General features: G+C 44.5%; 2 protein-coding genes across 5 annotated transcripts; both read left to right on the forward strand.

Annotated features, from left to right (window-relative positions):
- Positions 1–440: 440 nt before the first annotated feature.
- On the forward strand, positions 441–15,743 carry LOC119899704 (nocturnin-like). 4 transcript variants are annotated; one of them, XM_038714379.1, is made up of 7 exons: positions 441–591; positions 5,962–6,244; positions 10,063–10,270; positions 13,001–13,143; positions 13,261–13,417; positions 13,909–14,240; positions 14,320–15,743. In XM_038714379.1, exons 3-7 carry the CDS (start codon positions 10,258–10,260, stop codon positions 14,839–14,841), a joined length of 1,167 nt encoding a protein of 388 aa, XP_038570307.1. In that variant the 5' UTR covers positions 441–591; positions 5,962–6,244; positions 10,063–10,257; the 3' UTR covers positions 14,842–15,743. The 4 variants fall into 4 exon arrangements, with proteins under 4 accessions (XP_038570307.1, XP_038570306.1, XP_038570308.1 ...); XM_038714378.1 differs by having other exon boundaries at positions 442–591; positions 13,258–13,417; XM_038714380.1 differs by lacking the exon at positions 10,063–10,270 and having other exon boundaries at positions 442–591; positions 13,258–13,417.
- Positions 1,003–3,183, forward strand: LOC119899927 (coiled-coil domain-containing protein 175-like). The gene has a single exon (XM_038714753.1). The coding sequence runs from the start codon at positions 1,003–1,005 to the stop codon at positions 3,181–3,183; it is 2,181 nt and encodes a 726-aa protein (XP_038570681.1).
- Positions 15,744–15,826: the final 83 nt, after the last annotated feature.

Consider the following 15,826-nt stretch of genomic DNA (forward strand, 5'->3'; position numbering starts at 1 on the left):
CTGTGGGTTCCAGCACATGTGGGGGTCGAGGGTAATGAGGCTGCTGATGAGGCTGCTTGGGAAAGTTTAGGTAGGGAAAATATAATATAATGAACTTGCCACAGATGGATCAAATTAAGTTGGCCCGATTAAGATTGGGTCATTGCAAGCTGGCAAGTTGACTGTTTCTGGTGGGGAAACACAGGGACAAGCAAGTGTCAAGAATGTGGAGTAGAGGAGTCGGTCAAACATATCATCATGCACTGTCTGAGATATGCTGAGGAAAGGAGTCTGTTGATCTGCGAGTTGAACTACTATCTTTGAAAACTCTGATCCTAATCAAAAAGAGAGAGTATTGGAACTAATTCCTAAAATCTGCAGGCCTGTATTGGAAACTACAGGCCAGGAGGAGCCTTAATGTAGACTGTCTCCAGCACCAGTGGGAGGCAGCAATGCACTAACAGTGCCTGGTCTGCCGGAAAGGAACAGAAGAAGAAGAAGTTGTCATCCCAAGTGAGCATGATTAGTTGTGTTGCTCGCTCCAACACAGATGCTGTGAAACAGCAAGTTGTTCCTAAATGTCTGCTCGGGTACTGCTGCTACATATTTCAGGTGAGTTAAACACTAAAGCCTTCAGAATGTATTTCTCTTTTTCAAAAGAGAAGTCGCGACAGGCTCTCTCGCACGACTTCTAACAAACGTTTCCTTTCATGCTTCAAATACAAAAGGTCACCCGACTTCTTCTAGCTTTAGCTGACTTCCTTGCGCTAAGTTACAACCTAGTGACAGCAGTTGCTTGGTTTTCACGTGGCTGCGGTTAGCTTTTGGTTAGCCACTGCTCACAGCCGTTTGGCCTCGCTGACTTGCCGTAGCATGCCGTCTTCTTCTCGGGCAGGTGTTGCCATGGCGACCCCACTCACGAGTTATCGGTGGTGTAGAAACTACCGGAACTTCAAACCGCAGCCACATTAACGAATAAAAAAACAAATGGCTTCTTGTCTGGTCCCGGACTGCCCGGCCGTCATGGTTGCTCTCGAGCATTTGAAGGAACTGGACAAGCAGCTGAAAGAGGAGGGAATAAGCTTCTCACCTGAAGCCAGCCTCCATCTGACAGAGATAACTGCTGCCATCACTGAGCTGGAGGGGGACAGACGAGCTGCTCGGGAACATTTAGAAGTGGAAACCATAGAAAACAGCAAGCTAAGACACCAAATTAACAACATAAGACAAAGAATGAGCCAGGAAATCATGGCTGACATAGCAGCAGCCCGGGAGTCCAATGTCGAGGAGATAGAGCAGCTGCATATGGAGCTCAACACAGTTTCTCAGCTCCATGAAGCCACTGTGAAGTGGCAGGACGACATCTGCAGCCAAAATGAAGCACTGTACCCAGAGCGAGAGCAGGTGAAGGCTGAACATGAAGAGATCATTGCTGTTCTGAATGATCATATCACCTTAAAGTATGACTTGCAGCTGCACCTGGATCAGACACGGGAGCAGGTAGAGGAGATGAAGTCCTGCATCGCTGCTGTCGAACAGGACAAAAAAACACTGCGCCAAAACGTGGCGCTGGAGAGAGAGGCCTTCACTGTGATAAAAGACAACCTGGCTGGAGAAGCGCAACAGGTCGAGGAGGAAATTAAGCAGCAGAAGCAAGAGATCAGGCGGCGCAGAAGAGAGCTGAACAGCGTTAACGACAAGAAACAGGAAACACATGGGCACCTGGGCGAGCTCATGCTTCAGGTGGCCAAGCTGGAGAGTAGTACACGAAAACTGACAGCATCTCGGTGCCAGTGGGAGAAACGGCTGGAGGAGGAGACCCAGAAGCAAAAAGATTCGAGTCAACAGCGAGAAACGATGAAGAAGGAGCTGTGTGACTTAGTTGAAGCCTTCAGGGTTGCCGTGCAGCTTCTTAAAGAGGAAATTGCAACAGTGGAAGGCAAAATAGAGGAGGGTCGACCATCAAGATTGCTCTATCAAGACGCCCTGGCTCAAATCTATGAGATATTCAAGCAGCAGCGCGATGAGGAGAACGATGTAAGGGCAGAGCATTTCCACGTCTTGCAGCAGCTGGAGCGGTCCAAGCTGCAGCTGGAGGAGTGCATCACCTCCATTGTTAAATACAGCAAGGAGGTCAAAGAGATGGACAAGCAGATCGGAGAACTCCTGGAAGCCGGCACTATCAACAAGCGCGTGTTTGAGAGCAATAAGGAAGAGATGTGTGGTAACGTGGATGAGAAGAAAAAGAACGTCAGCCATTTGGAGGAGGAGGAGAGGCGGCTAAGGAGGCTCCTGGAGGAGACAAAGAGGAAGCAGGACGAGCACGTGGCGAGAATGACCTCTGACATCAGCCACACCAGGCGGAGATACCAGGAACTTCGACACGAGGAGGCCACTCTCCAGCGAAGTCTGCCCAAGAGCGCTGATGCTGACTTGCTGATGAGCCATGTGACCCAGTGTGAGGCGGAGTACAACCAACAGGAGACCCAACGCCATCAGGAGATCGAGCGGTGCACTGCAGAGACCGAGAGCGTCATGAGGAGCACCGGCGAGAAGCAGAGGGAGGTGGAGGAGAAAGAGGAGATGCTGAGGGAGGTGGAGGAAAAGTGGAACGAAGAGCAGTCCAGGCACGAGGGGTTGAAAACGCTGGTCTCCGAGCTGAGGGGGAAGAGGGAAGATCTCGAGCTGTCGATTGAGGAGCTGAAGATGAACACCAGCTCCCTGCTTCAGCCCAGAGAGGATATGAAGGCCCAGCTGGAGGAGCTGCGGGGAAGTTACATGGATACTCTCGACAGGCAGGCCTCAGAGCTGAGAGCTGTAGAGATGAGCATCTATGACAATACCGTGAAACTGGAGCAGGTCAGTGTGGAAAACAGCAGGCTGCATCTCCGTATCAGAGAGATGACAGAGGGTGTTAGCAGGGCCAGGGAGAACAAAGACAGATGCTGGCAGGAGACCCACCAGCTCAGACAGGACATAAAGGCCTTGTTTGAGAGTTTACAGGAAGCATGGAGAGGGGACTTGTTGGTAACGCAGGACTGTCAGAGCAGCGATGGCGTTCTGTTGGGATCTATGAATGCCATGTTGAACCACCTGAAGACCAGGAGACAACAGTTGGGCCATGTCAGCACACTCCTACACCAACAAATGTTAAATTTCAGCAAACGACTGGGAGATAAAACAGCTGTAGAACAGCAGAGTTGAGTTGATTAGTGTCTCTTCAATTCATGTATGCTGACCTGTCGTGTCTGTGAATTCAGTTAAACTACATGCAAGGAAAACTCAAAGTTGATATTCATTTGTAATAACTTTTAAATAAAGCTCACAGCAACACGATGATATGACGTCATGGCTATTAGTTTATTTTTAATGCAGGCTTGTATACATAAAAATATTCCAAATGGTTGAAATTCAGTTTTGAATGCATCTCTCCTGAGTAGACTTCAGATAGGAGCATCCAAACTATACACTATTTTGACTTGTCAAACACAGGTGTCACTAATCACATGACTCATTTCTGCATTGCCTTAAGAACAGAGCTATTGTTAATGTTATGAGTTCCACCTGTGCCTTTCCTGCAATGACACATCAGAATCAGAATCCGCTTTATTGCCAGGTATGTGTACACATACAAGGAATTCGACTCAGGATTGTACATTGCTCACGATGTGCTTACTCGTACAAAAATACCATAACACAATAATAAAAAAATAATAATAAAATAAAATCAGACACAATGTTGAAGGTGGATATGATATACAGGTACACATACATGTACACAGTGTGATGGAGCATAGTGCAAAGGATGCTGGAAAAAATAAATAAGACCTTATGACCTGAGGTAGGTGTATTGGTATACAGTATATACAATATGACATAGTATGAACAGCGCTGAAATAGAGAATGGTGAATAAATAAATAATAAGTGGAAACCAGTAAACAGGTGCTGATTAGAGACAGAGCTACTGTGTTGTTGCACAGGAATTGTTCCTGACACTGTGAGTCAGAAATCAGCTGTTCGTCAGAGTGATGGCTTGTGGGAAGAAACTGCTTCTGTGTGTTGGTTTTGGCGTACAGTGCTCTGTAGCGCCTACCAGAGGGGAGGAGCTGGAACAGGTTGTGTCCGGGGTGAGATGGATCTGCAGTGATGTTTCCTGCCCGTTTCATGACTCTGCAAATGTATAAGTCCTGAATGGAGGGCAGGTTGGCACCGATTATTTTTTCTGTTCCTGTCCTTTTTGGTGGCAGATCCAAACCAGACAGTGATGGAGGTGCAGAGAACAGACTGGATAATGGCTGCATAGAACTGGATCAGCAGCTCCTTAGGCAGGTTGAGCTTCCTGAGCTGACGCAGGAAGTACGTCCTCTGCTGAGCCTTCTTGATGATGGTGTCAGTGTTGGGCTCCCACTTCAGGTCCTGGGATATAGTGGATCCCAGAAACCTGAAGGATTCCACAGCAGACACAGGGGTGTTTAGGATGGTGATGGGGGGCAGAGTGGGGGGCTCCTCCTGAAGTCCACGGTCATCTCCACAGTTTTGAGCGTGTTAAACTCCAGGTTGTTCTGACCGCACGATAGAGCCAGCTGATCAACCTCCCGTCTGTAGGCCGACTCGTCACCGTCCCGGATGAGGCCGATGACCGTTGTGTTGTTAGCGAACTTCAGGAGTTTGACAGATGGGTCTCTTGAGGTGCAGTCGTTGGGGTAGACATGTGTACACATCAGCAAGTGTCTGCTGTGAAACCACAAATATAATCTGTGGTAAATTTTGTTGGATATCAGTCAATTTTAGGGACACAGAAATTGAACATGGTTTATTTTAAGATGGACAAAACTGGTTGAAGTGGAATTTCAAATCATTCTTCACACTGTATGAGTTCGTTTATAATTTGTAATTTCCCTTCAGACTTTTTCACAGAAGACATTTCGACAAGTCACAGTAGCAAAAGCACAGGTATAAATAATCAAATCGATGACTTCAGAATTCCATTTAGTTGATTTAATTATCAGGGACTTGGTGTTGTGGACAACTGAACATGTCCCGTTTTAATGTTAGTAGTAAAACCTGTGCTTTACCTACTATGACAAGTCAAAATCTCTGCTGTAAATATTGCTCAGTTAGTTTTGTACTTTTGACACACAGTTCACTACAGTAAATCACAATTTGGACTGCAGTAATTTAGCAGAATGTCTGACAACAAGGCAACTTGGACAGATACAATCAATTCAGATCTCAGTTTTTTTTTAATAGAGGCCTTATATGGAATATCTATGTCCCAACACGCTCACCTGAAAGGGTTGCTGTCCACTTTTAAAAGTTAAATGTAAGCCAGTAAAACATTAGAAAAGTATGAAGTCACTGTTGCCACTATGACTTATTTACAAGACCCATGATTTCTCATATACACAGTGTTTGATACATACAACAGCTGTTGTCATCTTCCAGCCTCTATTGAAACAATTGTTTAAGATTTCACAAGCCAACTACACTTGCACTTAGCAGCAGACTGCTCTAAATGTAAGACAAAGTGCATTACTTTAATTTCATACCCTGTTGTAATGCTCCGTGTCAGTGGTGTGACAGGTCTTGAAACACCTTTTTGGCAACTTTACTAAGTAAACCCAAACTTTTGGGTGATTTCTCCTCTATGAATGCCATGAATACATTATAATGCGTAACAATGGTAGTGGGTTTTTGCATTTCTTTATAACATATTTATTTAACAACTTACTGACATGTTCGCTCTTTTTCTTTTGTAGAGTAATTCCACAAATGTGTACTAATTGTGAGAGCCACTGCATTTCCTGTGTTTTACTATTTAAAATATAATTGTTTATTGAAATTTCTTTATCTTTTAAAACTGAAAAGAAAATCAATGGGCAAGATTGAAGACTATATTATCTGCTGCCTGTCAAATCCATCAGGTTGTAAATATAATTAAACCCACGGAATAACGACCGTCAACTTTTGTTTCTTTTCAGACTTGCTGTATGAAGTTCGACACTTTGGTCCCTGTGTGGCTCCTACCAGCAGATGGCAGCAGGTACCAGGTTTCTCTGTGCCGTGACCTTGCCCTGCAGCGAGAGGGTCAAGCAACCAACCACTTCCCTCGGAACAAAAACACACATGCACAGAGAGGAACATTCACTGCGTCTGTGCCGCACACTGTCAGGACCAGATAGAGGCAAAGAAAGACCGCTGAAAAACCAGGCAGCAGCTGCACAAGTGGAGAAGAAGGTGAATCAGCAGTTTATTCCAGTTAATGTAAGTCTACATGAACATGAAGTAAACTTAGCTTTAAACTCTTTTTATGCCATGTGACATTTGAGCTCTATGGTATGGTCAGGCTGTATCACACATCATATTTGAAACTGTTGCTGACTTATTTTTATTTTAAGTACATTCAGGCTGTACCAGTGTATCTGTCCCTGTTCTCTGTGGCTGCTCTACTAATCAGTATTGTGTCTGTGTGTGATAGATGCTACAACACAACTCTTCTTCCAAGGAGATTTTGTGCCACAGTTCTACATCAGTACATCTTGCTGCTGATTACCAATTATCTTCAGCTGAAGTACACATGTAGAAAAAACCCTCTGGGTTATGTGCGTTTTTATATTTTGCACTCAGCATATTTTTAGGTTCAGAATAGTTGACATTTGGCAAGCTTTTTTTGAACCAGTTTTTAAATTGACTTTAGTCCATCCATCCATTATCTTCTGTGTATGTGGGATTGTGTCGCGGTGGCAGCAGGCTTTCCTGCTCCTACTGGGGGATCCCAAAGCATTCCCAGGCCAGATGGGATATGTAATCCCTCCTGTGAGCTCTTGGTCAACCCTGAGATGTCCACCCAGTTGGACGTGCATGGAAGACCTCCAACAGGAGCCTCAACTGGCTCCTTTTGGTGCAAAGGAGCAGCGGCTCTACTCCGAGCTCACTGCGGATGTCAGAGCTCCTCACCATATCTCTAAGGCTGAGCCCAGCCACCCTACGGCGGAAACTCATTTTGGCCGCTTGTGTTGATGTTACCACCAAGCCGGCGGCCACAGCAGGGACAAGTGCAGCTACCACTGTTCCATCTCTCCAATCATTTCCTCTTCCCTTACCTCCACCACCGCTACCGGCACCTTGGTTGCCGTTTCCGCCACCAGCAGCTATGTGCATCTGTTAGCAGCCCTTCACCTAACCTCCTCATCTTGGAGAATTAAGCAGTGTATTTCCAGATGACCTCGGGGTAGATAAACGCAATTAAGTACTCCTAAAAGAAAACAAGGCCACAGTTTTCCCCTCTGACCTAAACACTGTCCTGGCATAGTGAACTGTATAATACCACAGAGGTGTATAAGTACACAATTGTTGATTATCAGCATGTATACGAGTAAAATCACTTTTCTGCCATTACAGATAGTTTTCCAGTTCGGCTCTTCTCACTGAAGAAACACACTTTTGCCAGTGCATGGTACCAAAACAGACTGCATTGAGTACTTAAGTGAAAGGCGATGCTGCATCCTGTTCACCTTTATGGCTCATGCATCATCAGATTTAACTTTTACAGTAAAAGGCTTCAGAGGCTGGAAACATGCCTTACAAAAGGGACTGAATGGACACCTCTTCTAAGGACCATCTAGTGTGTGAAAAAACTTTTAAGAGAAATACAGATGCTCATTGGGACTAGTCTGGAAATCACAATGCTTGTGCACAAAGATCAGCTGGCTTGCAATACATATTATATGGGCTCCATCATTGTTTTGGCATTTCTGCCGTCAGAGGCCATGACGTGGAATGTATGGCGCACTCGGACAGTGGGTTATTCTTGTCAATGTTTGAATATACCTTCGAAAAAGATCCAGAGATGGCAAAAATTGCTTACATACGCTGTGACATTCAAAATGAAATAATAGAACTGATGAGCAAACTGGTGACAGAGGATATTGTTGAGGAAGAAGGTAACTTTTTTTTTTTCACAATCAAAATAGATGGAACCCGAGACACAACTGTGGTTTGTTGATGAAAGCTACACCATAAAATAGAGGCTCTTGGCAGTTGCCGCAGGTGATGCAAAAAGTCTCTCAGATACTTCCAGCTTTTTAGAACTAACAAAAAAAGCTGGCCCGAGCACAGGCAAAATATGCTGCCAAGTTTACGATGGGGCCTCTGCGGAGCAGAGAAATCCTGAAGCGTTGACTCAGACAGCATTGGACAGAGCACCTGGCCACAGTGCAGATCATCCTGAAATCCTTTCAGGATATATCTGAAGTGCTGATTTATGTTAAGCATCATTTCCAGAGGACACAGATGGAGGCAGCAGGGTTGCTGATCCCAGGTTTAGATTTCATGCCCTTAAAAGTTATTGTCGGTTCTTGAGCCACTCTACAGGATGCTACATTCAGAGTAAATGGACCTTCCAACAGCCGTCCAGATAGTGAATGCTGCCACACGGTGTGTTGAGGCCCTGCGCACTGAAAATGTGTTCATGCAGTTGTGGAATGAGAGCGCTGGGCAAACGGAGGCTACCAGAGCAAGAGAAAGGGCACTCTTCAGAAACTTGGATGACTGTGTCTCAGTGGGCCTAGGGTTAGGGTCATGGTGCTCATTCAACTTTCACAATGTCGCTGTGAGTGACTTAATCCTTGCGGGCCACTTTAAAGTACGCCCACTGAAGCCGTTGGTATTACAAGTGTCTGACAACATAAGATCCTTTTTGTTTAACCAGAAACAGTTTCTATATTGCTGCTGTCAAAGTGACCAAACTTCATTGAGTAAAAACAGTAGTTTTAAGAGAAAACAAGAGTTGCTGGTTTACAGCAGCCTTGGTCTGTTAGTTTGTGTTATTGTGTGACTTTGTTGTTTTTGTTAGTTTGTGTTATCCTTATAGTTAAACCAGAAAAAGTCACTATATCGCACTTGTCAAAGCCACCAGACTTAAAAACAACAAATTCACACAATAACACAAACTAACAAAAACAATTGTGTGACGGGTCTGGTGGCGATATAGTGACTTTTTCTGGTTTAACTATAAGGATCTTACGCTTTGTAAAAGGTCTATCTCTGTAGGGATCCTTTCCATAATGTTGTCAGACACTTATAATCTGAACCCGCAAAGTCTACGTTGCAGGCCTGTCTCGCTGCTGCTGACTGCGGCGTGTGGCCGCATGCGAACAAGACTGAGTCTACAGCCACGCTATCAACTCAATGTGGTTGTGGATTTGAGCTTAATCAATGTCAGCATGCTCACAATGACAGTCTTAACATACTGATGTTTATCAGGTACAATGTTTACCATGCTCAACATCTTATTGGCACAAACAGACATTTTGACTTGATGATGGCGCAGGATTAAAAGCCAATGTTAATACAATTCATCATGAGTGGGAAGTGAATTTCTGTATTAAATTTTAGGATAATCCATTCAATAGTTGTTGGGACATTTCAGTTCAGGAACCACTGTTATAGTGTCCACTTGTGTTACATAGTTTGCATGTGTATAGGGACTGTGCAGTTCAGCTGAAGAGTAATGTTGTTATTGAATTATGTGCTGCTGAAATGTATTTTCTTAAATCTCATGGACCCTCATGTTTATGCCGCGACCCCTTAGGGGAGCCTTGAACCACAGGTTGGGAAACTGCTGCTTTATAGTGTAGTTATCTCAATGAACACATTTGATTCCAGCTCAAAATATTATCCACTTTAGTGCTATCAGTTTGGAACTGACGTAACATTAGTGATGATAAGTTGTTATCGAATGTGACCTGGGTGCTGTTACAACATGCAAACTGAGGAAGTTATTATTGTGAAAACACACGCGATCGGAACATTGTTGTGCAGTTGTACAGCGGTTCAGGATATTAGAAATCATTAACCGACTGTGAACCATGTTACTCAATGTTCAGGCGAGGGTGTAAGTCAGTACAGTTTATCTATCAGCAATATATCTGCCACACACAAGCCCAAAGTGAGAGAGAGAGAGAGAGAGCAGTATATCCCTCTCTCCCTCACTAGCACATGACCTGTAATACCACATATGGCCTGATGACGTCGATACTTCCTAATCTCTCTCTCTCTGTCTTTCTCCCTCCCCCTCCCAGATTTCTGCATTCACACGGAGACAAACGCATCTGTCACTGTCTCCTGTTGCAGTGAAAACACTTTCAGCGTCGCCAGGAAGCTTAAATTAGCTGACATTAACATACAGTGTCTGTTGGGGCGAGTAGTGTTAGTGTTAAAACGAGGCGTCAAGGACAATTTGCTCAAGTGCAGAGTGGACATAGCTGTGGACAGTGATGGAGACTATGGGTAAGAGGCAGCTATTCTTTCTTTTACTGTAGACAAGGTGATGTTGGGATGTACAGTATCTGTTATATTTTGACAAAATCAAAGATCAGAGGTGGAAGGTGTTACAGTGACAATGAGGTTCTGTGGAGCGCAGAGTGAGGATTTAATCACCATATTCAGTCTGGTGCTGGCATGTATTTGGAGAAACCTAGAGCGTACACATAATTATAACCATTACAATCCAAAGGGCGGATAAGGTCAGTTTATGTTTATCTAATTTATCCAGAGTTTGTTTTATGTGTGGAAAGGAGTGGGAGCTTGCTCTGGTCACGTCCGGTCATCACTCGCTCACAGAGAATAGGACAGATCCTAAACATCAGTGGTCCAACAGGATCTGATCTCTCCATTTATGGTCATATAGTTCTGGGGCCTCATTACAGAAAATCTAATATTCTATCTTATCTCAGTTAACGATGGCATTTAGGATTTTTATTATTACAGAAAGATATTTCCTAACTGCATTTAGAGAAAAAAAATCTTATCCTAGAATAGAAATTAAGGTATTACAGAACTGTCCTAACTGAGGAAAGTTAAGAATCCTAAGTTAGGAAGGCATAGACCATATGCTAAATTCAAAATAACCACCAAAAACTGCAGCACCATAGTTGTTAGGTCTATATGGCAAGTACACTGAAGATAGGGAACTACACCAACATATTATGATTGAAAGGCTACTCAAAAAATGAAATAATGAAATAAAAGTGCATGATGATGCTTTAAATTTCCCAGACTATGTATTAATGTATATATTAACTGCCGGGGCGACTCTATTTGAAATCTTTATCAATAATTGGGAAGAAAACTTCCCAAGAAGGTGTGTTTTCCTCTCCTCCACCGACATGAGTAATGCCTCAGACACATCAATAATAAAACTGAAGGCCTGTCTTTTCTTGTCCATCATAGCAAGCTAATTAGCCAGTGCGAAGGGAAGACAGGCAGTCTCGTGTACAGTCTTAACATACAGCCATGAGTTTAGGAATTTTAGTATCCCTGAAAATTAATTTAAGACAAGCAGTTAGGAAATGTCTGTCACGAGGCCCCCTGGTCTAGAGGAGCAGAGTAGAAGTCGGTCTCAGTTTTGTGTAAATGAACATGTGCAACATTTTTATTTCAGACTTGCAGAACAGAAATTGTTGAAGCAAACTGTGACATACCATTACAGAGAAGTGTGCACTTCATTGTTTGTTTGTAAAATGACTAATGTCTATTAGGACTCTAGCTGACATTTAAAATGTCTACTTTAATAAAAAAGAATAAAGCACACAAATCTCAACTAGGGAACACAAATTTGGGGTGGGGGGTTGATGTTCTTGCTGAAAATGAGAACTATGAATTTCATAGTTTTCACGTGACTTCACATTCCAAGGAAAACCCTCCCTTGGAGGGCAACCAGGAACCAAGTCACACACTATTACTTTGAGTTTGTTACTTTTGCATTGCCAAAACACTGGATGGTTGTTGTGCTTTCGGATGCACTAATCAAGGAGGAGACAGGCCTGGGCTGTGTTCGGTGAGGGATTTCCCAAACGGTAAACGCAAACATTACTTCAGTTGAGCGGCGGCAGGGACCTGCCGGTTTTCAACGGTAGAAATGCAGCAGCGGATGCTGTAACATAGATCGGAAGTGGCCAACACTTGCAGTTTGTGTTCCTATCTTTCTTTTTCTTAAGTTGAGAGGTGATCCAAATAAAATTTGATCTTCGCGGTGTGAGTCGCTATGTTGGTCTGTTGTTTTGCCCTCCAAATTCCCGCGCATGTCACAGGACTGAAAACTATGATTGATATGAACTATGATTGACCAATGCTGTTTAGAACATTTGATTCAAAATAGCTAAGGTATACTTTTAAATTATTGTTTACTACCTACAACTGACTCTACTACCAGTCAATTTGACCCACTTTGGTTTGGCCTGCTGTACAGTTCTCACTAACCACTATGTTAAATACTCATGGAGGCAGAAGCTAGAGGAACAGATGGTGCCTGTGTGTGACAGTGCTTATTATAAACATGGTGTGACTTCTGCAATTTAAACCTGCAATTTAAAATTGAAAGTTGCCTCCCTTTTGTGGTTTTCCAATAAAAATGCTACCTTGGTATCCAAGAGCATGAGAGTCTATTCATCCCATTTTAAGCAGCTTTAAGCAATATTTTTTTCTTAGCAACAGATCAAGTAACTCGGTGTTTGTAAAGGCTCATTGTTCCGGCCTGAAACTTTTAATGTCTTGGTTCTGTCTGTTTTCAGCCTTCATTTCAGGCACAACCTTTTCACAGACAAAGCTTTAAAACTCCCGCTGTTCACAACCAGCACCAAATGGCAGGCAAAGTGGTTTGCTGGTGAGTTGACAACACCAGCAACAGACCCAAAAGAAGAGTGAACACAGGACTACCACAGTGGTAGAGATAATACTCGGTGTCTGTCTGTGACTGTCGCTGGGAGGCAGTCTTATTTTTAGGTTGCATTTCTGACAGATGTTGAAGGGGGACAAAAGGCGAGCTGAGCAGCAGTCATGCTGAGACATGAAACAGAAAGACTTGAGTCATCATGTGATTTTAAAAAAGCTGGGATTTGTCACAGTCAGGCGGCTGCCGATGATCTGGCAGCTGTGAGGTGTGCTCACTCCGTCGTCTCCTTATCTGAGTTGACAATCCACAAACGCACCTCACCATCTTTGTCTTGTTCTTCTATTCAGTGTGTCCGATGGGTGGAGGGGCCACCAGGCTGTACAGCGCCCTGACTCAGACCCTGAGAAGCAGCTCCCCTCTCCCCCTCCCACCGTCCCATCTGGACCCCCACCAGCCTGCGGACGTAAACCTGGATCCAGATTTCTGCCAGGTGACTCATTCTTTTCAGTTCACAGTACAGTTTTCAAAGAGTGACACAGGAGATATGTATAGTAATCTGCCTCCGGAAGCTAAATAAATGTTAAGCGTCATGTCTGTCTTGCAGCAGATCAAGGTGTCCGATCCAGTGGAGCTGCTTCGACAGTGCGAGGAAGCCCTCAGAGACAGACCACCTCGCTTCCACAGGAAGTTCACTCACCTCGGTGATGGAGACAGCGCCCCCAGCAGCACCATCAGGGTGATGCAGTGGAACATATTGGCCCAAGGTAGACTGCTTTTAGTCTAATATCACATCACACTGGATTATAAGCTCTGATATGTGTTAATCAGGCCCTTCCCTCCATTTGCTTCCATTCATTTATGTGCCAGTTAAAGCTGCACTAATAAATGTTTTTATATTAGCAATTTAATGAAATGGCTGTGTGTAATGAAGAAGAGGTCACTCGTGAACCCACAAGTAATTATCACCTGACTCTGTTTCAGTCCAGCACTATGCAGCATTTTAGCATATTTCGTCTCATTGTTTACTTCTTTACTGTCGAGCTAAGCTTTTTTTAATGTTAAAATATTATGTTTAATTATGTAAAATTCTGAGAAATGTAAACTTGTGTTCTTTTCTAAGCATCAACATTTCCGAGCTGTAGCAAAGACAATATCCTGACTGAACACTTGCTAACATAAACTGCGGCGCATTGTGCAGCTGCTCGAGGTTAACTCTATACTGAAGTCAGATGTCCCTCTTTCCCCTGTCCTTCAGCTCTGGGCGAAGGACTTGACAGTTTTGTCCAGTGTCCCCTGGAGGCCCTCAGCTGGACCCGCAGGAAGTACCTCATCTTAGAGGAGATCCTCACATATCGACCTCAAATCCTGTGTCTGCAGGAAGTCGACCACTACTATGACACCCTCCAGCCGGTTCTGGCAGGCCTGGGTTACAGCAGCAACTTTTGTCCTAAACCCTGGTCCCCGTGCCTGGATGTGGAGGGCAACAACGGCCCCGACGGCTGCGCGCTGTTCTTCGATCAGTCGCAATACGAGTTCCTGGATAGCGTGAGCATACGCCTCTCTGCCATGAGGATTCCAACCAATCAGGTGGGTAGAGTCTGAATAGAGCCACACTTGGACACACAAAAACCTCATAAGCGTCTAACACGCCGCTCTCTCGCCACAGGTTGCTGTAGTGACGATGCTACGTTGTCGGAGCACAGGGAGATGCGTGTGCGTGTGCGTGACCCACCTGAAGGCTCGTTCTGGCTGGGAGTGGCTCCGCAGCGCCCAGGGCGCCGACCTCCTGCGGCACCTGCAGAACCTGGTCCAGAAACACGCCGGTGAGCCCACAGGCGCCCCTAGCACCGACATTTCTCTGCTCATATGTGGTGATTTCAACGCAGTCCCAACTGAGGAGGTCTACAGACGTTTCACCGGGTCGCCTCTCGGTTTGGACTCGGCCTATAAGAAACTCAGCCAAGACGGTTTGACCGAGCCGGAGTACACGACATGGAAGATTCGACCTACGGGGGAATGCTGTACCACTTTGGACTACATCTGGTACAGTCAGGACACACTGAGAGTGGACGCAGTTTTGGACATGCCCACCGAGGAACAGATTGGGCCGAACAGGCTTCCGTCATTTAGCTATCCGTCCGACCATCTTTCTCTGGTTTGTGACTTCAGCTTTAAGGAGAAGGAGTGAGCAGGAACTGATGGACCAGCACACAGGAAGCGACGACGATGTGAAGAGGCTGTCGAGAGCGTCTCCTGCTTGGCTTCACTCAACAAGAAGGCGTGCAGATGAGACGTAACGTGTGAGTGAAACCGAGAGGAGGCCGAGAAACCAGAAGGGGAAGTTACTGTGACCGGACTGAACAGTCAGATGACTCTTGACGCAAAAGTTGCAGTGGTACTCCTGCAACAACATAATCTGCTTCCCCAAAGTCTAACACTGTGCGATTGTGTTTTCTGCAGCAGGTTACTTTCCTGTGTTCGAACACAAACTGCACAGTGACACTAATGACTGAGAATGAAACATGTTTGTTTTTATCCTAAAATCGATGTTTCATTAAAACTGTAGTAAATGTTGTGCTTCCCACTGCCATTATACCTGAGAATAAGTGTTCTTGCTGTACATGTGAGGTTTAACAACTGTTGCTTTTGGAGTATATAATGTGTTTACGCTCTCCGACTACGCTGTTGTTGGTTTGAGACTTAAAGGATCATCTGATCCAAATGACCACATCGTCTATTGGTATTAGAGATGCAGATAGTTTCGGTTTTATTTGTCCAGGTTTTGAGATTGCGGTCTGTCCACCCCAAGCTAAAGGAGGTAAGTGTCTTTTTGCTATGGTAAAAATATCCTGGTTACTTTGAATTAATCATAGTCCTTACAGAAAGTGCTGACAGCATGTTGTCTGTAACTGGCATTTTCCATTTTTTAATGCTTTGATTTACACAAACTAAATCATATTTCCCTCCATTTATTGGGATGGAGGCAGACATATCATAACCTGGGCAAATAAAACCAAAACAATCGGCATGGGTGAGTGTTGTAGAGTGCTTTGAGCGGTCAGACCAGAAAAGTACTGTTTAATAAGTCTATTTACCATTAACCATATCATACAATGACCAACTGGATGACAAACATGCAACCACAGTGTGTCTGAGACGACATGCTGCATGTG

Source organism: Micropterus salmoides, unplaced genomic scaffold (genome assembly GCF_014851395.1).
Source record: "Micropterus salmoides isolate LMB-PRFRI ecotype aquatic unplaced genomic scaffold, ASM1485139v1 Ms_hic_scaffold_12, whole genome shotgun sequence".
Lineage (NCBI taxonomy): Eukaryota > Metazoa > Chordata > Actinopteri > Centrarchiformes > Centrarchidae > Micropterus > Micropterus salmoides.